A 27918-nucleotide genomic window follows, 5' to 3' on the forward strand; every position below is an offset into this window, starting at 1 on the left:
TTTGGGCTATGTTAGGCCGATTTTAAAGTCCCCCCCCCCCCCCTTTATCTCATAAAATCCAAGTTAGACACCTTGCACACTGGGGCGTTTTTGGGCTAAAAATAGTGCCTGTAAATTGCCTTCAAAACGGCTCCCCTGCAGTCTCAGTGTGAAAGCCTGAGTGCTTTCACAATGAGGAGATGCGCTGGCAGGACGTAATGGGCAGGAGTTTATACCTCCCTTCCCTTTTTTTTTTTATTGTTATTAATCAAGTATTAATCTTCTTCATTAGAGCCACCTAACCAATCCCATGTCCACCGTAGGGGGAATATAGGGGTCAGTTTTTTGTCCCTAAATCTACCTTTTGAATCTTGGGTGAGAGGACCTCTTTATCTTCCCTGTGTAATGATTTGTATATTTATTGCTACTTGATGCTTGGATTCCTTTTTCTGTTTAATTGTTAATGGTCTTTATGTTATCCATTATACTTTATATAGCTATCCTCCTGAAGAAGCGGTTTGTCCCACGAAACTAGTAGAGGAGGCCCTGTGCACCATTAGAATTGAACTCTGAGTATCTGTAAACATTTATATTGTGGTGTACAATGACTAATTTTAATAAGAATGTTTTGTGTATTGCTTTTCCTTTTATGTGTCTATTAAACAATAGTAAATTTAAAAAAAAAAAAAAAATGTGTCTGACTTTCAAAGTACCGGTATAGTCCAAGCAACACTATTTTGGTTTGGGTCTTGCTCAGAGGGCTAGCGTGAGCGGCTGCCCTAGCACCCCCACACCAACCATTTATTTTGTGCAGCGCTTCACAAGCACATTTAACCCCTTCCACTGCCAGTAGCTAGGTTATAAGTGCCCCACTAGCAGCCGAATAGTGCCGCTAAAATGACAGTAAAGCGCCGCTAAAACTAGCAGCATTTTACCGTCAACGCCTGCCCGCTCCAGTGTGAAAGCAGCCTTCAGTAATAAGTGATGTAAGAAATTCTTACATTTAAACATAACAAACCTCCAATCACTTCACTTGTATGTACAATTTAAGAAAATAAAAAAATAAATAAAAAATAAAAACCCACAACTATATATTAAATACACAAAAACCAGGTACTCAAAACTTTTGGACAAAAAAAAAAAAAAAAAATAAATAAACTAAATTAGCTAAACTTTACCGTTTTATTTTAATCTGTGTATTAATCTGTGTATTTTTTTTCCCAAAAAATTGCGTTTCAAAGACCTCAGCGCAAATACCGCGTCACATAAAATATTGCAACAACCGCCATTTTATTCCCTAGGGTCTCTGCTATATCCATCTATATAATTTTTGGGGGTTCTAAGTGATTTTCTAGCAGAAAATACAGGATTTTTACTTGTAAGTGTCAGAAAAGATTTAGTCTTTAAATGGTTAAACTGAGAACTCTACACAGGGAGATCAGTCCATTGAAGAAGAAACATTGCATCTCTTTGATCTTTTCTTGGCAGACTGCCCAGAGAGGAGGAAAGTCGCTTCACTGATAAACTTCAGGCAACTTACATTGACTTCTATTACAGAAGTCTTTTGTAAGTCGCGCATGGGGCTTTTTATCAGCACAATCAGCCGATTAATAAAAAAAAAATGCTAAATATCGGCCGACCTCTACCCCATACTTCTCTTTTGCTGTGATATTTTAACTGGGCTCAAAACCAAAAAAAAAGCACTCAATGTTTGGCATAGAAAATGAAGAGCCTCAAAGTACCCAATACTAAGTCACTCACCAAATATTGTCAACATGTAGCACAACTAGTCACAAAAACAGTGGAGGAAAAGCTTGTTTCCACACTGTAGGTAAAGAGAGGAGACAGGACTATGTTACATGCCTATGTACAAATCACATTAAAAGCATTTACTTTATTAGGCAAGTTAAAGTGATTGTAATTTTTTTTTTTTTTAAATGGACATGTTATACTTGCCTCTTCTATGCAGTTGGTTTTGCACAGAGCAGCCCAGATCCTCCTCTTCTCGGGTCCCTCTTTGCTGCTCCTCCCTTTGATTGCCTCTCAGCCAGCAGCTTGTTACAGGTTGTCACCCAAGTCAGAGCTGCTTGTATCCATTCAGACAGAGCCCCGGCCCCTCTCCCACCCCCCACCCCCACCCCGAGAGGCTTGGCTGACTGCCATGGGAGCCAATAGCGCCGCTGCTCTGTCTCAGCCAATCAAGACGAGTGTACTGGATGGCTGAGGGGGATCATGGACATTGCTGGAGAGAAGCGATCAGGTAGGTAATTAGGGGGTGCTGGGAAGGCTGCTACACACAAGGTTTATCTTAATGCATAGAATGCATTAAGATAAAAAAACCTTCTGCCTTTACAACTCTTTTAAAACATTTGTTTAGGTTTACGACTAAAACTAGGCAGGATAAAGAATGTCCAAAGATGCATTTTCCAGAAGCGTGGTGGGATGCGCAATTGAGGCACAAAAAGCACAATTATAAAATTATTTTTTTTTGCAGTGAAAGGAGTGTTCATATGTATATTGGAAAGAAATACTTGGGTCTGCTCCAAGCATGTCCCTGGCATAGGAAAGAGGACCATCACAGTACCCATGGATAAGGCAAAGATTATAATAAAATTAACAATTTATTAAGAAAAAAAAAAAGGACATGATTATAAACAATTGTACATAAATTGGTAGACAATTACAACTGTACATAGTAAATACAGGTAGTTCCAAAGGAGCGAATAAACCCCCACTGGTAATGTGGGGAGCCGAGATGTATGTCTTGATGTGATCCTCTATGTTTTCATGACTACAGTCGCTTCCTCAGGAGGAGTCAATCATTACCATCTATAAAAGTTAAGTACAATCTCAGTTACATAGTCAAATTGTTTAACATTCAAATGCCAAAAAAAAAAAAAAAAAAGTCAGATTTTTTTCTTCTACAGCTTACCTGTAAAAAAATAAAATAAATCCCTTTTCTTGGAGTACATCATGGGACACAGAGCAGCCATAAGTAACTGGGTTATATGCCACCTATAGGTAAAACTTGCTAAATTTATTTTTTTGAGGACTGGAAGTCTTCCCCCATATAACTCATCCTACACAGGAAGTACCTTAGGCAGGCAATAAACTTCCCAGACAAGAGGGGAGGGATCCGTGTCCCATGATGTGCTCCAAGAAAAAGGATTTTACAGGTTAGCTGTAGAGAGAAAAAAAAAAAAAATCTAATTTCTTTATCATACATCACGGGACAGAGTAGTCATAACTGGGATGTTGACCTTCTGGCAATAGAAACAGATCGGTCTTCCACAGTTGAAATTCTCAAATAGACTCTGATAGCCCGTACTATGTCAAGAGAATGAAATACTCTTCTGCACTGTAGATTCGAGAAAAAAAAAAAAAGTTCTCTACAGGACAAAGCAGCCAACTCAGACACCCTCCTGGCTGTCACTGCCACCAAGAAAAACTACAATTTTGTTGTCAAGAGGACTAAAGGAATCTGCCAGTTAGGCTCAAAGGGCTGCCTCTGTAAAACCTCCAGTACTAAATTTAAATCAAGGGCACAGAGACAACCTGACCGGTGGAAGCACACAAATAATCCCCTGTACAAAATGTTAGTACTAAGGAGTGAGAAGCAATAGGCCTCTGAAAAAGATTGCCAAGGCAGAGATTTGACCCTTAATTGTACTTAAGGCCAGATTCATATCCGCCCATTTGCTGAAAAGCCAAAACTGTCCCGAAGACATATCTACCCTGGCCTCACTCCAGGCAATATAGAATCTCCAGACCTTCCTAGCATTCACCATGGTATACAATACTGGCCCACAAATGTCCCAGTCCTTTAAGAGCCTGGTTTCAACAGCCAAACCGTTAAACTTAGAGATCGTAAAGCAGGGTGGAATATTGTGTGAGAGCAGATCTGGATGGAGTTGAAAAACCCAGGGGTTTCCCCATCGCCAGTCTTACAATCTGTGCGTACCAAGTCCTTCTGGGCCAGGCCGGAGATACTAGGATTACAGGCTCTATCTTCCGATACTGTGTAGTAGCCGTGGCAATAGCCGGGTGTGTGTGTGGTGGGGTGGGGTGGGGGGGGGGTAGGGCAGCATATCAGGGAAAACTGATCCCACAGAATTAATCAGCATCTGCCGACAGTGGGTCCATGGTTCAGGAGACAAAATAGTCTAGTTTCCGGTTGAACCTGGACGCCAGGTCTACATCCGGAACCCCCATTGGCAGCAGATTGATGTTAAGATATTGAGATTTAGGGAGCCCTGGTAACATCCCCTGGCGACAAGTCCGCCTGCCAATTCTCCACTACAGGAATAAATAAAATCTTTCTGCCCAGGTCAGCATGCGATCCACTTCCTCCTGATGCCCCCCCCCCTAGTGATTGATATATGCCACAGCCGTGGCATTGTCCGACTGGACCCTCCTCACAGGACATCCCTGTAGTCTGGAAGTTCAGAAGCATAGAACCAAGCAAGCTGCCCGAGTCTCCAAAACGTTGATGGGCAAGCTCTTCTCCCTCCAGGACCACACTCCCTGGATGGTGGCCTCCTCTAGGACTGTCCCCCATCCAGAGAGACTGGAGTCTTGTCACCACCCTCCACAGAACACAGGTAAAAAAGGACCTTTTACCAGAATTCACAGTTAACATCCACCAACAGACTGATGCACCTTCAGCCGAAGAAACATGTGCCAGTCCAGAGCCTGGACAGCCTTGTTCCAGACAGACAGAATGGTCTGGAGTAGAACTGTGCATAAGGGATTGCTTCTAATGAAGATACCAGTAGCCTCATACACAGGCGAATGGAGGGATGTTTTCCACTAGAAGAGGTTTTTCATGACAGACCTTCTCTGGTGGCAAGAATACCTTTGCCTTGACTGTGTTTAGCATTAGCCCCAGATACTCTAGGTGCTGAACCGGCTGCAGGGCTGATTTTGACCAATTCAGAGCCCAAACCAGACACTCCAAGAATTAAACCACCCAAGCTACATGCCACATCAGGTCTGGAACCGTTTGATCAATAGTAGATCGTCCAGGTATCCTGCAACAGATATTCCCTGAGGTCTTAGAACTGCCAATACCTTTGTGAATAGGAACCTTATTGTACTTGCCTTATAGATGGGAATGATGGACTCCTGAAGAAGAGACTGTAGTTGCAAAACATGTAGAGGATCATGTCAAGACACACATCTCAGCTCCCCACATTACCAATGGTGTTTGTTACTTTGGAACCACCTGTATTTACTATGCACAATTGTAATTAACTTCTACCAATTTATGTACAATTGTTTTTAATCATGTCCTATTCTTAATTGTTACTTATAATCTTTGCCTTATCTATGGGTACCGTGACAGTCCTAATCCTTTCCTATGCCAGGGACATGCTTGGAGCAGCCCCATGCATTTCTTTCCAATACTCTATTACAAAGGGTGACGGTACCGGTCCCCGCCCTTAGACTCAATTGAGGCAATTCCTTCTATTCACATGTACCAATTTTGTATCCATTCTAAAAAACCGGTCATTTCCCCTTCTCTGAAATCTACTGCCTGGGAAACAAGCATAGCGAGTTCTCCAGCTCACCACTTCAATTAACAGCTTGAGTACTGAGAACTGACCCACGATACAGTTTCTACAGTGGTCCACTAAGAAAGGATGATCAGCGTTTTAGCATATTGCTGCGGTTGTATGCATGATCTTCTCTCTTTAGAGTATACTAGATCTTTAGGTTTGGTAAGAAATTCATTTTAATATTTAATGTTAACTTCAAACATTTTCAAAATGAAAACCTGTAAGAATATAGAAAAGCAGGAAATCACTTGATAACCTCACTAAGTAAACCCAAAAGAAAGAAAACTCATGCCCTCACAGCAGTATCTTAAAGTGGTATGAACCCGAAAACAAAAAATTTAATATTGCAGTTTACCAATCCTTTATGTGATGGTGATCAGTTTTCTTTAGGAGTTTTTCTTCAGTAAATTTTGTAACCAAATAAGTTTTCGCCTTCACTGATATGCGCTGATGAGGCGGATCTGATAGGCATTGATGAGGTGGCACTGATGAGGAGGCACCAATATGGGACACTTAAAGGGGTTTGATGGCAGAACTAGTGGGCACTCATTGCCAGCATCGGCTGGCATCGTTAATGGACACTGATCACACTGTTTTTCACTATTGTAATCAGGGCACTGATGATACATTCCTAAATGTCCCCCTTTGAGGAGATGCTGCTGATCGGATCTCCTCGCCACACACTATCAGTGTGAGGCGAGGCGCGCTGACTACTGGCACTTCCTTGTTTACATGTGACCGGCTGTGATTGGGCACAGCCGATCACGTTTAAAGAGCCACGGAGGGCCTCACAGAACAAGAGCAGCACCACCCGGCCATCATTTGACGGTGGGTGGGCAGCAACCAGTTAAATCAAATCCACCCTGCTACAATCTCAGTAGTGCCTAAAAATAGAGAGCAACTGAGCATGTGCAAAGTGAGACCCTGTATTAGATTTTAAACAGTGTAGGCACTTTTAATGTTTTACATAGCTATACCTGCAAAAGGGGCCAGCCTGAAGTGATCTTGTAGGATTTCAATTCTCCCTGAAGTTCCACTTTAAGTGTTAAACTGCAAGCAGGGGAAAAAAAAAAAAAAAAAAAAAAATGACAACAGCCGGCGAGAGATGCAATTGTCGCATTGCTGGAAGGTAGAGGTGCATATTTGAGTTAAGCGCCACTTTAAGCTAGCCATGGACTTGCATTTTTCTGAAGAAAAAAAAAAAAAAATAAAAAAAAAAAAAAAAAACTTGATTTTTTACTTAATTATCCAATTATGTGAAAAGCAAGTCAGTATTTGATTTACACAAGATTGGAAAAAAGAGAATCCTCCCAACTCAGTAAATCAGCATCAATCGTTAACGGCATCTGAATAGAGCAGCAACAGAGCATTTGCTGCTGGGGTGGAAGGGGATTAAGCAAAGCACAGGTTTGCTTTAATTCTCTAGAAGGAAATGCAAAGACTTACCCCCCTCTTTCATCTTACGCCATCAAAAGAGGCCAAAATATACACAGGCAGATCCCATGAGCCCCTTCTAAAAAAGCCCAACTGTATGAAGCCTTTGCTGATGCCCCTGTACTTCGGGTCCTAGATTGGCCCAACTTGTCTCCGAATTCTGCATACAGCCATGCATAAAATAGGTAGGTTATGATAAAAAAAAAAAAAAAAAAAAAAAAAAAAGGAAGGATAAATTCAATGTCCTATGTATTTGCCACAATTTGGAACAGCCAAAAGTCCCATTTCAAACGGTCGATCAGCGCTAAAGAACAGTGTTTTTCAAATCGAGCCTGCCATTAAACTAGTAATAGGCTTTGGAATAAAACAAACATGGTGTCCCCTGCTGAAAACAGTTATGAATAAGACCCCTTTCACACCAGGGCGTTTTGCAGGCGCTATAGCGTTTGAAATAGCGCCTGCAATCCGCACCATTGTTTGTAGTGTGAAAGCCCGAGGGCTTTCACAATACAGTGGTGCGCTGGCAGGACGTCAGGGAAAAGTGCCGCCAACAGCTTCTTTGGAGCGTTGCGTTTACCGCTCCTCCCCAGCGCTGCAATACCGCCGGCAAAATGACGCTATTGCGGCGTATTGCCGGCGGTTTTAACCCTTTCTCGGCCGATAGTGGGGGGGGGGTGAAAGCGCCCCACAAGCGGCCGAAAGGCGCCGCAAATCCGGCAGTAAAACACCGCTAAAAATAACGGCGTTTTACCGGCCAAGCTATGGGCGGTGTGGTGTGAAAGGGGTCTTCATGTCTAAAGCCTAATTATACTCCAGTGACCAGCAGCACCCATCTCCAGCCAGTCTTCTGGGTATCAAATCTTCAGCTGTTTTCATGGGCTGGGCCGAGATACCACTTAGGACTTTTTTCATGCCAGTGGATACAAAGATTTACACTGGACAATTAGGCAACAAACTGCTTTCTGAGTTTTTTTTCCAGTTCCAGCAGAAAAAAAAAAAAAAAAAAAAGGATTACACTGCTTCAAAAACACCAGTTCTAAGGATGTGTTCAAGCAGCAAAAACAGCGATTACAATGCTTCAAACACCAGTTCTAAGGATGTGATATACAGAGCTCTTGGCCACACTGACATTCAATGGATATAGCCCCCGAGTGCTGGCCAATCTTTTACCACCCCACTAACAATCCAAACAAGTTCACTTGAGATGAAAATAACCTGTAAGGTCTTGAGGTCTAAATATCTGAAAAGTGTGGCATGCATTTGTATTCAGCCCCCTTTACTCTGATACTCCTAACTAAAATCTAGTGGAACCAATGGCCTTTAGAAGTCAATTAGAAAATAGAGTCCACCTGTGTGCAATTTAATCTCATTATAAATACAGCCATTCTGTATTGCAGTCACAGCTGTTCTGTGAAACCCTGAGGTTTGTTAGAGAACCTTAAACAGCATCGTGAAGGCCAAAGAACACCAGACCGGTCAGGGATTAAAAAATAAAAAAAAGGAGGGGGGGGGAATAAATAAATAAAAAATAAAATACAGCAGGGTAAGGAAAGAAACAAATAAAAATAAACGCAGGGGGCGTTTTTTCAGGTGCTTTGGGGCTAAAAATAGTGCCTGTAAAACGGCTCCCCTGCAGTCTGTGTGAAAGCCCAAGTGCTCTCACACTGAGGCGATGCGCTGGCAGGATGTTAAAAAAAAAAAAAAAATATATAAAGTCCTGCAAGCAGCATGTTTGGAGTGGTGTATACCGCTCCTCCAGCACCCCTGCCCATTGATATGAATGGGCACCACTGCCGAAATGTGCATGCAATGCAATTTGGCAGCGCCGCTTCACGGGCGCATTTAACCTCTTGCTTGGCTGCTAGCTGGGTTATATGAACCCCACTAGCAGCCGAATAGCACCACTAAAATGATGGTAAAGCGCCGCCAGACCTAGCAGCGTTTTATCGTCAACGCCTGCTCGCTCCAGTGAAAGCAGCCTTAATAAGGGATACAGAAAATTTTACATTTAAACATTTATTAACCACTTCCCACCCAGCCAATGTACATATACGGCCGGGTGGGAGCTCTACTTCTGATTTCAGAAGGAGGGGGGATCGCGTGCGCCCGCGCGATCCCGATGTGCTCGTGTCACCCGGACACGGCGCATCTCGGATCGGCAGGAGGGCTCTGTGATTGGCCCTCCTGATCACATGACGGCCGTGTCCAATCACGGCCATCATGTGATGTAAACAGCCAGTTGCTAGGCAATCGGCTCCTCCTCTCCTCACACAGAAGTCATCGCTGAGGAGAGGAGAGCAGATCGCTGCAGCCGGCTGGTGATCAGTGAGTATGAGCTGTTTTTACAGCTTTTTACTAACTGATCACCAGTCTAGTGTAAACACACATCACCCCACATGTCACCCAAATAATAAAAAAAAAAACCACATGTCCCCCCACATATGTCCCACTAAAATCAATGATTATCTGCACACACATGTACGTGATCACCTGCACACACATGTACATGATCACCTGCACACACATGTACATGATCACCTGCACACACATGTACATGATCACCTGCACACACATGTACATGATCACCTGCACACACATGTACATGATCACCTGCACACACATGTACATGATCACCTGCACACACATGTACATGATCACCTGCACACACATGTACATGATCACCTGCACACACATGTACATGATCACCTGCACACACATGTACATGATCACCTGCACACACATGTACATGATCACCTGCACACACATGTACATGATCACCTGCACACACATGTACATGATCACCTGCATACATATGTACATGATCATTTGCGTACATATGTCCGTGATCACACAAACAAATTATACTTAACAGAATTTTTTTTTTTTACCAAAAACATGTAGCAGAATACATGTTGGCTTAAATTTATGACAAAATTTGATTTTATTGGATATCTTTTAAAATAGAAAAAAGAAAAATGTTTCCCCCCCCCCCCCAAATTTCTTCTTTTTTTGCGCTTATATCTCAAAAAATAAACAGAGTCCTGAATAAATACCAAAATAAAGATCTATTTGTGCGAACAAAATGATAAAAATTTCATTTGGGTACAGTGTAGCATGACAGCACAATTGTCATTGAAAGGGTGAGAGCGATGAAAGCTGAAAATTGGGCTGGGAAGGAAGGGGGCGAAAGTGCCCTGTATTGTAGTGGTTAAACAAAACAAACCTCCAATCAGTTTACTTGTATGTATAATTTAGATATAAAAAAAAAAAAAAAAAAAAAACACGCACAAACTATTAAATAAAAAACAGGTAATCAAAAATTTTTGACGAAAAAAAAAAAAAAAAAATATATTATATTAACTTTACTATTTTTTTTTTTTAATTAGTGTCCCCCCCCCCCAAAAAAATAAAATAATAAAAATAAAAAAAGCGTTTGAAAGACCTCTGCGCAAATGCCGTGTGACAGAACATTTCAACAACCGGTATTTTATTCCCTAGGAAAATATATAATTTTTGGGTGTTCCAAGTGATTTTCTGGCATAAAATACAGGATTTTTACTTGTGAGCAACAAGTGTCAGAAAAAGATTTAGTCTTTAAATGGTTAAACTGAGAACGCCTCCACACAGAGCTCAGTTAATTCAGTTAATTCAGAAGTATAAACATTGTATCTCTTTGCTCTTTTCTTGGCAGACTGCACAGAGGAGGAGGAAAGTCGCTTCACTGAAGACTCAGGCAACTTGCATTGACTTCTATTACAGAAGACATTTGCAAGTTGCGCTGTAGTTATAATCGGTCTTTTTATCAGCACAACCGGCCGATGCCGATTTAGGAAAAAAAAAAAAAAATGGCAAATATCGGCCGTATGGTAGGTTTACAGTTGTGCCATACTCTTTCCAAGACACGGCCATCCACCTAAACTGAGAGGCCGGTCAAGGAGAGCATTAAATCAGAGAAGCAGCCAAGAGGTCCATGGCAATTCTGGAGGAGCTGCAGAGATCCACAGCTCAGGTGGGAGAATCAGTCCACATGATCACCATTAGTCACGCATTCCACAAATCTGACCTTTTTGGAAGAGTGACAAGAAAGAAATTGTTGAAAGAAAAAGCCATAAGAAATCCCATTTGCAGTTTGCCAGGAGCCATGTGGGGGACACAGCAAACATGGAAAAAGGTGCTCTGGTCAGAGTAGACCAAATTTAAACTTTTTGGTCTAGGGCCGAAACTACTAATCGATTACCGTTTTCATAAGCGATTAATCGACAAGTAACATAATGGAGTTAAAACTAAAATTAGCCCTTTATAGTACAAAGAGCAAATGATCACCAATTACTTTCACTGTCCCACGGTAAAAAAAAAAAAAAAAAAAAAAAAAAAAAAAAAAAAACAGGGAATCCATGTTACCCCCTGACTACTGTACTGGTGACCCAGGTGTGATGCGGTTTTTTCTTTTTGTATCTTTCTTTACTTTCTATATCCCACGTTAGTCATCATATGCTTCTACTCTATACTGTAAACTGGAATGTTGCAATACTATGCATGTAGGTATATCTTTGTTAACTCACAAAAATTAATAAAAACTTATTGCAATGAAAAAAAAAAAAAAAAAAAAACCCACCCAAATCTCTTACAGTAGAGATTTGCTTTGTACTATAAAGGATTCATTTTTGTTTTTTTAACCAATTTTACTAAACGTCTTAAAGAGGAACGAAACCCTGATGGGTTTACTTCCTCTTTTTTTCCCTGCAAAGGTAAAGCATAATGGACTACTATGCATCGCATAGTAGCTCATTATGTGTCACTTACCTGACACAGGAGCCAGCGAAGTCGCCGCTGTCCCCTGTAGTCCGCCGCATCCATGTTGCTTGTGGCGTCTCGCAGCTCCGACGAATCACAGTGGTGCAACCGCGATGACGTCACTCCCGCGCATGCGCACGGGAGTCGCGCCTCGCAGCTCCGCCGCTGTCATACGGCGAAGCCGCGATGACGTCACTCCCGCGCATGCGCACGGGAGTCGACAAATTTTGCAAATCCATTCTTGGATTTGCCGCATTTAGTGCGCATGCGCGCCGCTGTCTACGGCGCATGCGCCGTAGACAGCGGTGCCCATTTTCGGGTAAATATCTCCTAAACCATATAGGTTTAGGAGATATTGCTTGGACCTACAGGTAAGCCTTAATCTAGGCTTACCTATAGGTCCAAGTTGTTTGGAAGGGTTTACTTCCTCTTTAAGCCTGGTTCACATCTGTGTTTTTTGCAGAAACACACAGTTCATTTAACAGTTTCCTATTTTTTTTTCAGTCGCTGCGTATTTGGAAAGGGTCAAGGACTTTCAAAAACGCAAGACCGTGCTTTTTTGGTTCAGTATATTTTAATGGAGACTCTGTAGAAAACCATGTAGCATGTTTTTGCAGCAATTTGCGTCTTTTATATGCCCAACAAATTGTCCAAAAAATAAAAAGATAAAAAACACCAACACAACATTAAAAAAAAAAAAAAAAAAAAAAAACACACATGCAAACACAGCAATATCACATTTGCAAAAATCAAAAACACAGCAAAAAGCACTGCAGAAACAGAGCAAAAGCAAACTGCATAGGTGTGCACCGAGCCTTATGCTGGCCACACGGATACATTTTCAGACGAGAATATTAATACGAAAAATTAGCTGTGAGAACCTGAAGCCTCTTATTGCCTTTATTCAGTTGCTTCCAACATCTAATCTTCAAGAGCCCCCCCCCCGTTGAGGTTCTCTGGACTGCAATATTGCGGAAGACACATTGGACACTTTTTGGACCAGTGACATTTATACAGCGATCAGAGAAAAAAAAAAAAATAGCCACCGATTGCTGTATAAAGGTCACTGTCAGGGAAGGGGGTTAACACCTGGGGCAATCAAGGGGTTAAATGTGTTCCCTGTGAGGGGAATGTGGCCGACTAAGGGAGGAGATTGTTGTTCCTACTTGGTAGGAACACACGATCTGTCTCCTCTCCCCTGACAGAACCAAGATGTGTGTGTTTACACACACAGCTCTTGGTTCTCGCTCTGTCACAAGCTATTGCAGATGCCCAGCAGTAATGCGCCTGCTACAGCATCTTATAGAGCTGACATACAGCTACGACGGTCCGCTCAGGGGAGCCATCCTGCCACAGTATAACTGTGGTGGCTGGTCAGGAAGGGGTTAAGGGAACAGGATTTTTTTTTTCCCCTCCAGCTTAAACACTTTAAAGAGGAAGTAAACCCTGATGAGTTTACTTCCTCTTTCATTCCCTGCAAAGGTAAAGCATAATGGACTACTATGCATCGCATAGTAGTCCATTATGTGTCACTTACCTGACACAGGAGCCAGCGAAGTCACCACTGTCCCCTGTAGTCCGGCGCATCCATCTTCTCGGTGGGTCTCGCTGCTCCGCTGCTGTCATTCGGCGAAGCCACGATGACGTCACTCCTGCGCATGCGCACGGGAGCCGCCACTCGCGGCATATCGCCGTAGGCAGCGGTGCACTGAGCGTGCAGCGGTCAACGGTAGACAGCGGTGCCTGTCTTTCGTCAAATATCTCCTAAACCGTGTAGGTTTAGGAGATTTCTTGGACCTACAGGTAAGCCTTAATCTAGGCTTACCTGTAGGTCAAATTTGGTTGTAAGGGTTTACATCCACTTTAAAGAGAAATTGCAGTCTGCTCACAATTTGTAATAAAAACCATCTGTGCCTTTCTGAAGCTTCCCAACTACTTTGCCCATTTACTATTATACTGCGATTTTGTACTTGCCAAATCTGCTGCAGAAATCTCCCTCCACTGAGTCTGGCTGCAACTGCTGCCTGTTCACTTCCTCCAGCTCTGCAGCTCTCATTGGCCCTCTGACTCATCTCCCCTCCCTTCCTGGCAAACGCCCGAGAGCTGTGCATGATGTCATAGGCCAAGGCTAATGACCATACAAGAAACAGGAAGCGGGTTGTATAAGGCATTTACTGGCAGAGAGAAAAAAAAAAAAAAAAAAAAAGTTTTACTATCCAAAGTTAAAACAAGGGCGAAGATCTAAGATGGGGGGGGGGAGAAATAAATAAATAATTATGACTGAAGGTCCACTTTAGGTATTGGTCAAAGTTCAATCTTAATCTGCTAGTACATCTAACCACTACCCCTTTCCCCAGGCTGACAATGCTGCTGTCCAAAAGGTGTTAGCATTGCTCCACCTTTCAGCTTGTAGCTGGCGGCACTAATCATCCGATTGTCCCATGTCCTTCCCAGCTCCTCATCCTGGATCTGTCACTATGGAGAGCAGAGGATAGAGCCAATAAAGTAGTAATTTTTTTTCAGCTCCTTCCTTTCCAAATGCAGTCAGTGATCATTCCGACAGTGTTTAAAGAAGCTTCAGTTTATGAATGGAGAGGAGCCTCCGTCTCCTCTCCATTCATCTGCAGAGCAGCTGAGGCTGCTGAGAAAGGGACTGGGGAATCTGTGATCTCGGTCCCTTTAAAGCGGTAGTAAACCCGCAATTTTTATTTTTTTATACCTGCAAAGCAAAATGCATAATGAGCTAGTATGCACCGCATACTAGCTCGTTATGAAATACTTACCTCAGAACGAGGCCCCGACATCTGGCCCGATCCACGTCGAGGGAGCTGACATGCTCCCTCTGCGTTTCTTCCGGGTATCGCGGCTCCGGCGCTGTGAGTGGCCGGAGCCGTGATATCGTCACTCCCGCGCATGCGCGCGGGAGATTTCATTCCCGGCCGGCCACTGCCGGATTTTCAGGCCGAGAATCCCCTTGTGCGCATGCGCCGCTGCAGTCAGCGGCACATACCGAGGGGAATATCTCCTAAACCGTACAGGTTTAGGAGATATTTTTTTTACCTACAGGTAAGCCTTATTATAGGCTTTCCTGTAGGTAAAAAAGTTAAAAATTTGGGTATACAACCACTTTAACTGTCTCAAAAAAAAAGGAGAGACACCAGGGTCCCACCCCCCCCTCAATAATATTTGGTGGGCACTTGTGGCTCAGATCGCTGTGGTGAATGCTGTGGCCAATCACAGCTCAGATCAGCAGGGGCAAGCAAACCCGAAAATCAGGATGCAAGTTGCGACCATACATATACATAGTTTACCCTGGAGCTGCAGCCCGCCTGCAGTAAATGTACTGTGGTGCAGGCTGCAAGAAGTTAAAAGGACATATATGTCAAAATATGTGAAGATCCAGACTGGGTCATACATTGATTCTTGAGTTGCTGTTAAGGGTCTTTACACATGGGCAGTCTAGATCTGTCAGTTTTTGTTGAAGGCATCTAGACAAAACCACAATATTATGTCCATGGGTGGGAGGAAGTAAACATATGGTCATCCATTTACATCCCTGCCTGTTCAGATCCATATTTTTTTTAAATGGAACTGAACAGATGCTGTGTTTACATCTGTTCCGTTTATGTCCATTTTTTGTCAAGAAACGTTTTGTTACCTTTTTTCTGCAAAAAAAGTAATGCAAAAACAGATGCACTGCATATAGTGTGAAAACTGACTGACTAACAAGGGTTCAGATATTATCTCATAAAAGTACGTGACCGAACCAGTGAAACCCATGTGAAAAAAAGGACCTTAACCACTTGACCTCCTAAATAATTTGTTTGAAAATATTAAAGTTCTAACTACAAGCAAGAATAAAGCCTTACATTTAAAGAGCACCTGTCATTTCAGATCCATCATGGCAGCGCCTGTTAACGGGCATGCACTCGCTTGCTGTCCCTCACCTTGTTGCGTCACTGCCGCATCATCAGCCGTCCCATTAATGTGAATGGGATCGTCAGCAAGTCAACAGCGGGTCAAAGGAGTTGCCGCTGCAGGACAGATGGCAGATATATCATTTTTATTTTACACACATCCAATAAAAAAAAAAAAAAAAAAATTTCTTCATAAAAACTTTAGGCCAATAAGTATTCTGCTACACATTTTTGGTTAAAAAAAAAATGTATATAATAATCCCATATTGATTGGTTTGCGCAAAAGGTATAGTGTCTACAAACTATGGGCTATTTCTATTAGTGGCGATTAGCGGGACTGCAATATTGTGGCGGACATTCTGACACTAACTTTTTGGGGACCAGTGACACCAATACAGTGATCAGTGCTAAAAATATGCACTGTCACTGTACCAATGACAGTGGCTGCAAAGGGGTTAACATCAGGGGCAAAGGGCTAACAGTATGCCTAATCAGTGTTACTATACTGTGTGACGTGCTTTTGCTAGGGGAAGAGATGGCATTTATTCCCTGCTTTTCAGGGACACAAACTATCCCTTCCCTCCTGTCAGAACAGCGATCTGCCAGACAATTGGCGGGTGCCAGAGGACAGAGTGCCCAACACCTGCCAATTAGCTTCTGTTGCGTGTACAGAGGAGGTGCACCCCCTACTCAGAACACAATCACTAGCGCAAGCGCTCTGAAGGAACAGCCCACGAGTGCTGTTTCTTCTGAGCCCAGGCTCTGAACGGCTGCCCCTGCGAGTGACATTGCGGCTCTGGCCAATCACAGTGCCGGAGCCCGCAAACTTGGAAGAAGCTCTGGGAAAGATGTTGGCCATGACAATGGTGTGCTGGGAATGCTGCAACAGCTTAATTTTAAAAAGGTAAGCATTTCAAAATGAGCAAATATGCGATGCATACTAGCTCATAACGCCTTTGTCCTGCACTTTTTTTTACAACCTCTTAAACCTTCTCACAAAACAATTTTGAACAAACAGATTTTTCTTCTTTTGGACAGAGAAAAAAAAAAAAAAAAAAAAAAAAAAAAAAAGGAAAAAGAAGAAGAGGCAGAAACACCAAGTGGTCCACCAAGCCTACCACTTTTTTTTTTTAAAGCTTGCCAGACTATAGGACATAGCATGTATAGCTGCATCAGGTCTTCAGGGTGTACGTCCTTGTGAACAAGCTGTTCTAAAGACATGATCCTGGTATCAAAAAAAATTTGTAGTTGATGAGCTTTCTGCAAGAGTGATCAAGCAGCTCTATAGCTGCCTAATCACTTTTACATGGTGCGGAAGGAGCCGTCGCAATTTTTGAGCTCTCCAGTGCAAATCCAAGAGCCCAAAAATGCTACATTTTGTGTGGCCGGTTGATTACAGGAGGAAGAGCTAAAAGAGCCTCTGCATTGTTGCTACCAGTGCACATGATCCCTTTCATCCAAGTAAGCCGTGCCTACTCACGATTTAGTGTGCAGGGAATCCCCATGTCTATATTCACTATGGCCCAGATTGCAGTCAGGGCTAAGGCAAAACAAGCCAAAAGTCCTGTGAATTAACTTTTCCAGGCCCAACCCCAAGCTCCAGTCTGCTTTGCATGGCCTGAGAAGCTGTCACAGGACATTGAGTTCGGCTTAGTCCCACCTCCAGGCCAGGCTGCAGTAAAAAAGAAAGCATGACCCAGTTATGAACAAGTGCTGTTATTTTTTTGGATGCCAAAATGTTAACCTATAATACCACCATAAAAGGCAACTGACTCTCGCCCATGCATCTGAATGGCACGTGCATGTGAAATGCAATCAACATTTTTATATAATACACACACTGAAACAACTAATCGATAACTAATCGATTAATCGGCCAGTAACAAAATGGGGTTAAAGTTAACGAGTGATGATATTTACCAGATTGACCCTTTAATAGTATATAGCCTATAATAGTATATACAGTATATCTCTCCTCTAATAGTATATACAGTACGTCCCCTCTAAATATGTGTGTGCGTGCGCGTCTTCTGTCTGTTATTCTCAGAGAGGATTAGTTATTTTGCTCCCTAACCATATAGTTTGTTATTTATATTTACCACTGCATATAGAGATATTTAAGAATAAATTGCCTTTTTTTTAAACTTTACATATTAACACCACACTTTTAAGGTTAACAGATTAATCGAAAAACAATAATCGGCCAACTAATCAATTATGAAAATAATCGTTAGTTGCAGCCCTAATTTTTATATATATTTTGATCAGAAATTTTGATCAGATAAACTTACTGAGCCAAAATAGAATGCATGCACCCTTTTACCAAACATTCCTTAATTACCAACTGTAGTGCTTTGGGGTGCACCCACAACAGTTAACAGATTAAACTGGCATTTACTCGCCCCAATCTTGTGGGTTAAAATACTTATTTTTACATCTGCCATTTTCATTTGTGGTGATCAAGTCATGAAGCTGCTCCTTTGTTCAGGCAGTTACAGGGTGACAATTCTGTGGCAACAGTCAAATGGCTTCCACTGAAGGCTACAAGTGGCCTTTACAATATAAATTATACAGGTATGATCTACTGTCACCATCAGACCTGCCCTGAGAATTGCCATGCAGTTATCTCTGCAGCTCATGCATGTAGAAGGCAAGTAACTGCAAAGCAGCCACAGATCTGCAGTGCAAAGCTGCAACAAAAGGATTTATTTATTTTAATAAGATTTTAGAATACATGTCATGTGTTGACAATTGTAATGACAGTCAGTAAGTGTTAATGTAAACTTTAAAGCACCATTTAAAATGTTTTAACCACCAATCACAAAATCACCTGCAGGCAAAACTACAAGTAAAAAAGGAACTTGCAAGGGAAAAAAAAAAAAAAAAAAAGTCAAGGACTTGTTTTGAAAATGTATTCTCCTAGGCCAGTCATGGCAAACCTTGGCACTCCAGTTTTGGAACTACATTTCCAATGATGCTCAACTACACAGCAGAGTGCACAAGCATCATGGGAAATGTAGTTCCAAAAACATCAGGGCTGCCAAGGTTCACTGTCCTAGGCTATTACCATGCATTTGTTTGTTCCATTTTGGTGGCTCATCGAGCAGCAAAGCAAGAATGACAGCCATAGAGCATTAAAGTTGTTGTAAACCTCAGACATGAAATATGAACAAAGCCTATCACTCTATAGTGTGCACTGAATTAAGAGCACCCAGTGTTATTTCTGTCTGCTGCTTAGTTATTCTGCTATTCAGCTGGAATCACTTCTGACAAGATTTCCTGACAGCAAAATAAAAATGGTGACAGAGGGAGCTCCAGCTGATTGACAGCCTCAGCTCTGTTCCTGTGTGCATGGGGGGGGGGGTCCCTTCAATCAGCTCTGAGCTCTCCATCCCACTTCTCTGGAACTCTGACAAGCTTATAAATTCTGCACTTTGAACATATGTAGAGGAGAGGGAGCTGCAGAGAGACAGGTACAACTTATGTAGGAGGATCCATTTAGTCTATCGCTGGTCGCCGACTCGCTTCAATGGGTACAATACGGGTTTTACAACCACTTCAACTGTCAAAATTAAGTTCCATTCTTCCTACCAGTCCTCACTTCTTACTACTGTCGTGCGATTTTTAACAGAATTTCAATATGGCACAAAGGTAATAGTGGTCAACATCACGGTAAAGATTTAAAAAGATGCTTGTTTAGCCAAGTTATAAGAATGTTTAAATATGAAACTATGCCCCAAAACATGATAACTTTAGGAGACACAAATGCATCATATTCATCAATGACTAAAACTAGACTGTCACGATACAGAAAGTACAGCATTTTCTGAAAATAGTACAACAAATACTTTCTGCCTTTGGAAATGTATTAACCTGGCCATCCTGCTAATTCAGTGAAATACTTTCCATAGGGATGGACAAGGAATAAACTACGTAGGTCAGATGTTCTGACTTTACTGGCTGAATGTGTGTACTGTACTTGATCAGATCACTCAGAGCATATTAAGCCAGAGAGCTAGCATTTTTTGGAGGTGGTCAGCTATAGCACCCTCCAGATTTTTCTCAGTACTGGTTCCCTACACGTTTAAAAGTCAGTGCACTTAGAACTTAATTGTGACTTTTGTATTTGTATGACTTTAATATTGCAGTGCAATTATCTATATTTTACATTAGCATCTTTGAGTCCTTGTACAGGAGACCTTAGAGAAGGGAAAAGCAGCATAAGGAGCCAGTTGTACTGCAGTGCAAGGAACATGATAATAGCAGAGAAACAATAGGTGAAGTCAGCTTCTTCTCCTTTCAATGTTCATTCATAGAGGGAGAGAGGAGACCTGTATGTTTTACTGAGCAGCAGAGAAAAATCAGGTCGCATTCCATGCCAGAAAGGGCTGTGCAAATAAAACAGAATTGACAGCAAATTAAATTTGGTAAAATAGCTTCCTTACATGTATTCCATGTGTGTAGCTTTTAAAAGGCAAAATAAATAAGCACCAAAAAAAATGGCACCTTCAATGCAAAGACTGATGTGCCATAACTAAAGACGCACCTACAAGGATACCAATGTTTCCACAACCGATAGTTTAACAGCCAAAAAAATAAAAAGGGGGGGGGGGGGTAAGAGAAGCATGTTTTTGAATATTAGCAAGTGATCCTGTAAAATGTCCCAACATGGTTGATACAACAGCACTTATATTGAATAATTTTATTCTGGTTTCCATTTTTAAAAAGGTACCGTATACACATATGAAAGCTGCGGTTTGAGATCTAGCATTGTGCCGTTTGCCTAGTGCTATGTAGTGGTGTAGTTAAATTGTTAAATTTAAGTTGTGGCAACCTCCAACTAAAAGATACATTTCATATGTAACCAAACTTTAGTACAAATAAGGGATTTTTTTTTTTTTTTTTTTTTTTTTTTTTTTTACACAGACTGACAAGATAAACGTTTTGCACATTGTACAGCACCAATGAAAGGTTAGCAGCCAATGGAAGTAAAGTTAATTGTAAAAAACTGTCCGCATATGCATTTTTCCTGTTAGGACTGACATTTTAATATCGGATTTACAAAAACAAGCTTTTTTTCCCCCATCAAAGATTTGATGAACCTGAAAATGATTATGTGCAAATGTGCTTATTACAGTAGTTACACCAGCAAATTTTAAACTACTAGATAAAATTTAAAGCCAAAATAATCTTGTTTTGTTTCAGGTTAAATACTTAAATTAACAACTCTTCTAAAAATACAAATAAGATCCTGCTACATAATTTTTGTCTCTACAACACATTTCTGTGAACCCATACTGGGGAGGGTGGGGGCTGTATAAGGGTTCAGCATTGCTTATTTTGCATCACAAATGCATGAGAAGTAGGTTATATGGTTTCCAATGACATAGTACACACTAGTGGGGGGAAAAAAAATATTCATGCTGCTTTTTCCTGCACAGAACTGTACTGGAACACAGTAAAAAGCATAAAAAATAAAAATCTTCACTTAAAACATACCAGACCCAAGTACTGTAATAGTGAGAAAAAAAATGGCAGCAGGAAACAAAACATGCATGCAGGAATGCACACAGAATGGATCTGGAGGACTTTGTGGTATGAATGAGCACTAAAGTGTAAAAAAATAAAACTATAGCAAAATTTAGTAGCTGAATACAATAAGGTTAGCTGGGAGATAGATCTAGCATATATTGTGCATTTTTTTTTGGGGGGGGGGGGGGGTGGGACACAAAAACCTACCCTCACCTGTATAATAGAAACATCAAAAGTAACATACACTGTTGCAAGAGACTGAAAATAAATGTAAACATTGCGAGGTCACTCTTCATGTCCTCAAATCGTGATGTGGAGTTTTAAAAAGAAAAAAAAAAAAAAAAAGTTGATAAAGCATTTGGAAGACTACATTTAGCCAATGCAGAATGACCTCTAAATAAAAGGCTTGTCAAAAAATACAATTTAATCAAGCTATTGACAAAATATTTCTAGCACGCCCATAGGTGGCTGATATCCTGCAATGATCAGAACAGGGACAGGCACATTTCACAATCTAATAGGGAGGAGAGGATGCACATGGTGTTAGGGTACCAATGTTGTCCTTGCACAATAGAGGTGTACCTTCTGAAACTTAGTTCAGTGTCAGATTTGCTGCCACAGCATTCACACTCTACCTACAAAGTCACCTACATTGACTCTATGCAGCAAGTCACTATAACCCCCAGTGTTTAAATGTCAGCCTACATTTATTCCCTCCAAACATCAATAACTCCTCCTGTACTAGGAATAACCAAGTGACAACAGACATCCCCCCTCTGATCATCACAATGGTACTTTTCCTCACAAAGCAATGGGGGTGATGGCCTGGTGAGGCCCTGTACACAGAAGCGATCTCATTGTCTATGTAACCTGGCTGACCCTCGCACAGCACTGCTCTCACTTCCCCCACCTACAACCTTCCTCTTTTAGCAGTGCCATCATGGCCTTTTTTTTGCCCCATTTGTGAGCTTCTTGGGAGGACTGCAACGCCCAAACCACCGATGGGGCCCCCTCATTCACACAATGGTCATCATCGCGATGTGATGCAGATCCTGTCCCCAGGACAAAACAAGACCACGTCGTATAGACAATAATCAAGCAGAAATGTGCTCACATGGCAGTTGGTAGGACTCCCCCCTCCCCCACCATTATTATTATTCTCCTCATCGCCCATAGAGCCCCGTCTAGCCGATTACCTGAGACGTTCTGGGTATGGCCTGCCCGCTGCTTCCTGGGCTCCCGGGTGGGTGGACCACCCCTCTCTGACCTGCGGCCCAGCCAGCTGCATAGCCCTCGGGTCCTTTGTGCTGCTCTGAGTAGTCTCCTCCCGAGTAGGCCGGATACCCCCGTCCGGGACTGGGGGCGGTGAGCAGTTGGTTCAGGGTCGGGGTGGCAGCTGCCGGCTGCGCGGGGCCGAACCGAGGAGGGGGAGGGTAGGCCGGAGCCGGGGGTTTGCCTGTGGTAGCGGTAGGGCGAGGCGGGGGGTAGCCCGGTTGGTAGGCCCGATTTGGGTAGGCCGTATAAGAGTTGTAGGCCTCGTTGGGAGGCGCGTAGTCCAGGCCGAGGCCGGGCTGGAACACCCCTCGGTTGTACGAGGAGAAGCTGAATCCACCGGGCGGGTGTGAGGAGGCGGCGGAGGCCGCGGGCGCATCTCCGGGCTCCTGAAGCGATGAGGCCGAGGTCGCTCGGGTGCCGTTGGCCGCCTCGGGCGGCTCAGAGTCCGTTGAGGCCGGAGCCGGGGCCTCGGCTTGAGACTCGACCGAAGAAGGAGGTGGGTCCCCTGGGCTCTTCTTTAATTCGGGACCGGCGGCGGCGGGCGGGGTTCCCCCAAGGCTGGGGCCGGAGGCCGGGGCTACCTGGGCGGCCATGAAGCGCTGTGAGGAAAGACGGGATGGAGGTGGCCTCCCCCCCCGGGGTGTCGGGCTAGGTTCGGACAGGAGGGGAGGGGGGGAGCCGCTTAGTCGGACACGAGGCGGTGGAGAGGAGGAGGAGAGGCCATTTTACCGAGAGAGGAGGAGGAGAGACAGGCCGCAAAGCGCGGAGCTGGGTGTCCTGGACTGGGGGGGAGGATGAGGCCGCAAGACCCGGCTAATGGAGCACGAGGAGGGAGCCGGGCTGGCAGCTTCCTGCACAAGAATCACATACAGAGAAAAACCCGGACCGGATCCGCGCGGACGGGACGCAAAGGCCGGACGTTGGCTGGCTGCTCTATGGCTGGTGGGGGATCAGAGATGCTGCAAGTCCCGGAACTGGATCTGACACAAAAACTGGAACAAGGTCTGTGACCAGCCTTCTGGAAAACCCGGACTAGGGTGTCTGATACACAGTCATGGCACTGGCAATACCCGTGAGGTGCATTATAGGTGGGAGCTGCATGGTGCCTCCATGTTCTGGGTACAAGATGAGCACAGCCCCAAAGCATGCATAGAGCAGCGGCGGCTGCAAGACCCGGATATGGGCCGTTCTCTTACATTGGGGATGGCAGAACGGGGAAAAGTGGGAGCCGGGTCGCGAGGCTGAAGCGCTTTCAGATTGGCACAGATAGGGGGAAAACACGGAGCTGGATTCAAGATGGTAGGATTAACGCTTTATCGGGCTCCGCAAAACTCGGAATGTGGATTTCGGTACAGGTAGGGCCAATGCAATCCTAAAAGGGGGAGCGAGGGGCCGGCGCTGGATCACTGAGACTGGGCCGTATCATTAGCGCCGGACACTAAGACCTGGACGTGGAATTAGGGCCTGGAGTTCTCCGGCTGTCTCTTATGAGCCGACATGAAAGGCAAATTAAGGCAGTAAGACCCGGGGAGGAGCGCGGGAACCCGGAGGGAGCTGTATCACGTGACGTCGTAGGGCGTCTGAGAACGCGAGGACGTCACAAGGTGTGTGTCCTCCAGCCTGAGCTCGTTGTGTTAGCCTGCTGCTAGAGTGTGCAGGGGAACATATGTGTACATGTTCGGCACCACAGCAGAAGGCGCGCTTTTTTGCTCACCGTAAACGCACACGGTTATACAGTAAATGCCCTGTCGGCTAGAACCCAACCACACATATCTGTAGAAAAAAAACAGCGCTGTGCACACGCCCAGTGACGGCGTACTGCACCCCCCAGAGGCCAAATGGCAGCGGCGCTACTCGTTTTCAAGGCATATCACAGCTCCCCTCTGACCCCAGACGCAGGCACAAAGAAAAGCCAGAGCTCCGGGGGGAGGGGCCCTTGTGTTGCCCGGACCCTCATTCTCAAGCGCACTGACTGACCGGGGCGGCCCACAATGCACCGGGGCTGCCAGAGCTGCGTGCAAAGCCCGGAGTGGAGCGGTGGCAGCAGTGAGCAGGGGCGGGTAAATAGGTCTCTAGACAAAGGAGGGAGGAGGCATTGGCTGCCAGGAGAATCAAGAGGGCCGCGCTAGTGGACAGGAGAGCTCTCACGTCTGTCTACAGAGGCAGCGCGCGCTCTGTACACACTGCTGACATGTGTCTGCCAAGGGAAGGCATTGCCTTGTCTGCCTGCACCTATAGTACAGCACACAGATACAATGCTTTTATTTTTTTTAATAATTATTAATTAAAAAAAACTAATTTGAAAACTTGATTTCTATATAAGCTACAAAAAAATCAGAGTTTTTGAAAAGTGTCCATTTATTACAGGGGGAGTTATATATCCCATTGAGTGGTCACTAATATCCCCAGTGCTGGTCTATCACAGCACACTGGCAAGGTCACTTTGTTATCAAGCAGTACTTCCTACTCTTGTGCTTTACAGAGTCTGAAATAGTGTAAAACAGCCATCCTCAATCTGTGGTCCTTTGCTTGCCTTTATCCAGTCCTTGCGGCATTATTCCTTCTACTGACATTAACAATGGCGTACTATTCCTCCCACTGACACCAACAATGGGGCGCTATTACCCCCACCGACACCAACAATGGGGCGCTATTCCTCCCACTGACACCAACAATAGGAAGCTATTCCCCCCACTGACACCAACAATGGGGCGCTATTCTCCCCACTGACGCCAACAATGGGGCGCTATTCCCTCTACTGATACCAACAATGGGGCACTGTTCCCTCTACTGAGACCAACAATGGGGCACTATTCCCCCACTGACACCAACAATGGGGTGCTATTCCTCCCACTGACACCAACAATGAGCTGCTAATCCCTCTACTGAGACTAACAATGGGGCCTGTTCCTCCCATTGACATCAACAACAGGGCACCATTCCTCCCACTGACACCAACAATGGGGCGCTATTCCTCACACTGACACCAACAATGGAGCGCTATTCCTCCCACGGACACCAACAACGGGGCGCTATTCCTCCCACTGACACCAACAACAGGGCGCTATTCCTCCCACTGACACCAACAACGGGGCGCTATTACTCCCGCTGACACCAGAAACAGGGCTCTAATCCTCCGACTGACACCAACAATGGGGTACCATTCCTCCCACTGACACCAACATTGGGGCGCCAATCCTCCCACTGACACCAACAATGGGGCACCAATCTCCCCACTGACAAAAACAATGGGGCGCTAATCCCCCTCACTGACACCAACAATAGTGCGCTATTCCTCCCACTGACACCAACACTGGGGCACTAATCCCCCTACTGATACCAACAATGGGGCGCTATTCCTCCCACGGACACCAACGACAGGGCGCTAATCCTCCCATTGACACCAAAGACGATGCTCTATTCCTCCTGCTGACACCAATGATTGGGAGCTCTTCCTCCCACTGACACCAACAATGGGGCACTAATCCCCCTACTGATACCAACAATGGGGCGCTATTCCTCCCACGGACACCAACGACAGGGCGCTAATCCTCCCATTGACACCAAAGACGATGCTCTATTCCTCCTGCTGACACCAATGATTGGGCGCTCTTCCTCCCACTGACACCAACAATGGGGCGCTATTCCCCCTACTGATACCAATAATAGGGCGCTATTCCTCCCACTGACACCAACAATGGAGCACTATTCCTTCCACAGACACCAACGATGGGGCACTATTCCTCCCACTGATACCAATGACTATTCCTCCCACTGACAGCAATGACGGGGCACTATTCCTCCCACTGACACCAGAGATGGGGCTCTATTCCTCCTACTGACACCAACGACGGGGCGCTATTCCTTCCACTGACACCAGCAATGGGGCACTATTCCTCCCACTGACACCAATGACTGGGCGCTCTTCCTCCCACTGACAGCAACAATGGGGCAGTAATCCCCCCCACTGACACCAACAATGAGGCGCTATTCCTCCCACTGACACCAGAGACAGGGCTCTAATCCTCCCACTGACAGCAACGACACGGTGGTATTCCTCTCACTGACACCAACAATGGGGTGCTAATCCCCCCCACTGACACCAACAATGGGGCCTATTCCTCCCTCTGACACCAACAATGGGGTGCTAATCCGCCCACTGACAGAATTCTATTACTCCCACTGACACTAATTATGGGGGGCTATTCCTCCCCCTAACACCAATGACGATGTTCTATTCCTCCCACTGACAGTAAGGATGGGGTGCTATTCCTCCCACTAACACCAACAATGGGGCGTTATTCCTCCCACTGACACCAACAATGGGGTGCTATTCCTCCCACTGACACCAATGACTGTGCACTCTTCCTCCCACTGACACCAGTGATGGGACGCTATTCCTCCCACTGACACCAATGATGGGCCGCTTTTCCATCCACTGGCATAAACAATGGGGCACTATTCCTCTCACTGGCACCAACGATAGGGCGATTTTCCTCCCACTGACACCAATGATGGGTGCTATTCCTCTGACACCGATGAGGGGGCATTGTTACTCACACCAGTACATTTTCTGCTCCTACAGACCATAGTCCGGCCCCTCTAAAGTCTGAAGGATAATAAACTAGCCCTTTGTTTAGAAAGTTTGGAGACCCCTGCTGTAAAATATGAATTGTACCAACATTGTTATAAATGAATAACTACAATTCCCTAATAAAGGAACTATAATTCTAGGCAAATAAAAGGAAAATCAGAAGCTGCCCTCTTTCCCAATGAATCAGAATGATCAGACTAGCATGCTGCCTGTGTTTTTTAATTTACAAAAACATTATTAAAAGCCACAGCAATGTAGAGCCTTGCCATTCAGTATAAACAAGTACAAAGAGCATATGTGAAGTAGGTTTATAGAGGATACATGCATATAGAAAAGGGGTGGCTGGCTACAATGATAAAATAGTGTTAAAGTGGTTCTAAACCTCAGACATGAAATATGAACAAAGCATAGCCCTCTATAGTGTGTACTTGTCTCAATCCAGAGCACTAAGTGTCATTTCTGTCTTCTGCTTCATTCCTCTGCCATCAGCATGAATCACTTCTGATTCATTTTCGTGACACCAAGAGAAAAATGGTGACGGGGAGGTATTTCAGCAGATTGACAGCCTTAGCTCTGTTCCTGTGTGCTGTGTGAATGGGGTGTGTCACTTCCTTCCAATCAGCTTTCAGAGCTCTCCTCACTGATGCAACTTTAGCTCTCTAAACACAATATAACACGAGTTGCACCACTCCAGGTGGAATATGAGCTCTCCCCTGCTGTAACGATTGCTGGGCGCCAACCTTGGTCTGCAACCAGAACGTGAATGAACAATGTAAAGAGGTGGCGGCACTACCAGCATAAAAATTCTAGTTTATTTGTAATCCTTTAAAAATGA

At 44.2% G+C, this 27918-nt stretch overlaps 1 protein-coding gene across 4 annotated transcripts in view; it reads right to left on the minus strand.

Moving 5' to 3' along the window:
• Window positions 1–24098, minus strand: part of ARID1A (AT-rich interaction domain 1A) — a 154527-nt gene extending 130429 nt beyond the window's left edge. For 2 of the 4 annotated variants that reach the window (XM_077481037.1, XM_077481036.1), the window contains exon 1: window positions 22411–24098. In XM_077481037.1, coding sequence (XP_077337163.1) covers window positions 22411–23082 — 672 coding nt within the window. In that variant the 5' untranslated portion in view covers window positions 23083–24098. The remainder of the gene's footprint in view (window positions 1–22410) is intronic. The other 2 variants (XM_077481039.1, XM_077481038.1) reach the window with 1 other exon arrangement.
• Between the last annotated feature and the right edge of the window lie 3820 nt (window positions 24099–27918).

This window comes from Lithobates pipiens, unplaced genomic scaffold, assembly GCF_037356315.1.
Source record: "Lithobates pipiens isolate NorthernLeopardFrog02 unplaced genomic scaffold, aLitPip1_a1.2 Scaffold_16, whole genome shotgun sequence".
Taxonomy (NCBI): domain Eukaryota; kingdom Metazoa; phylum Chordata; class Amphibia; order Anura; family Ranidae; genus Lithobates; species Lithobates pipiens.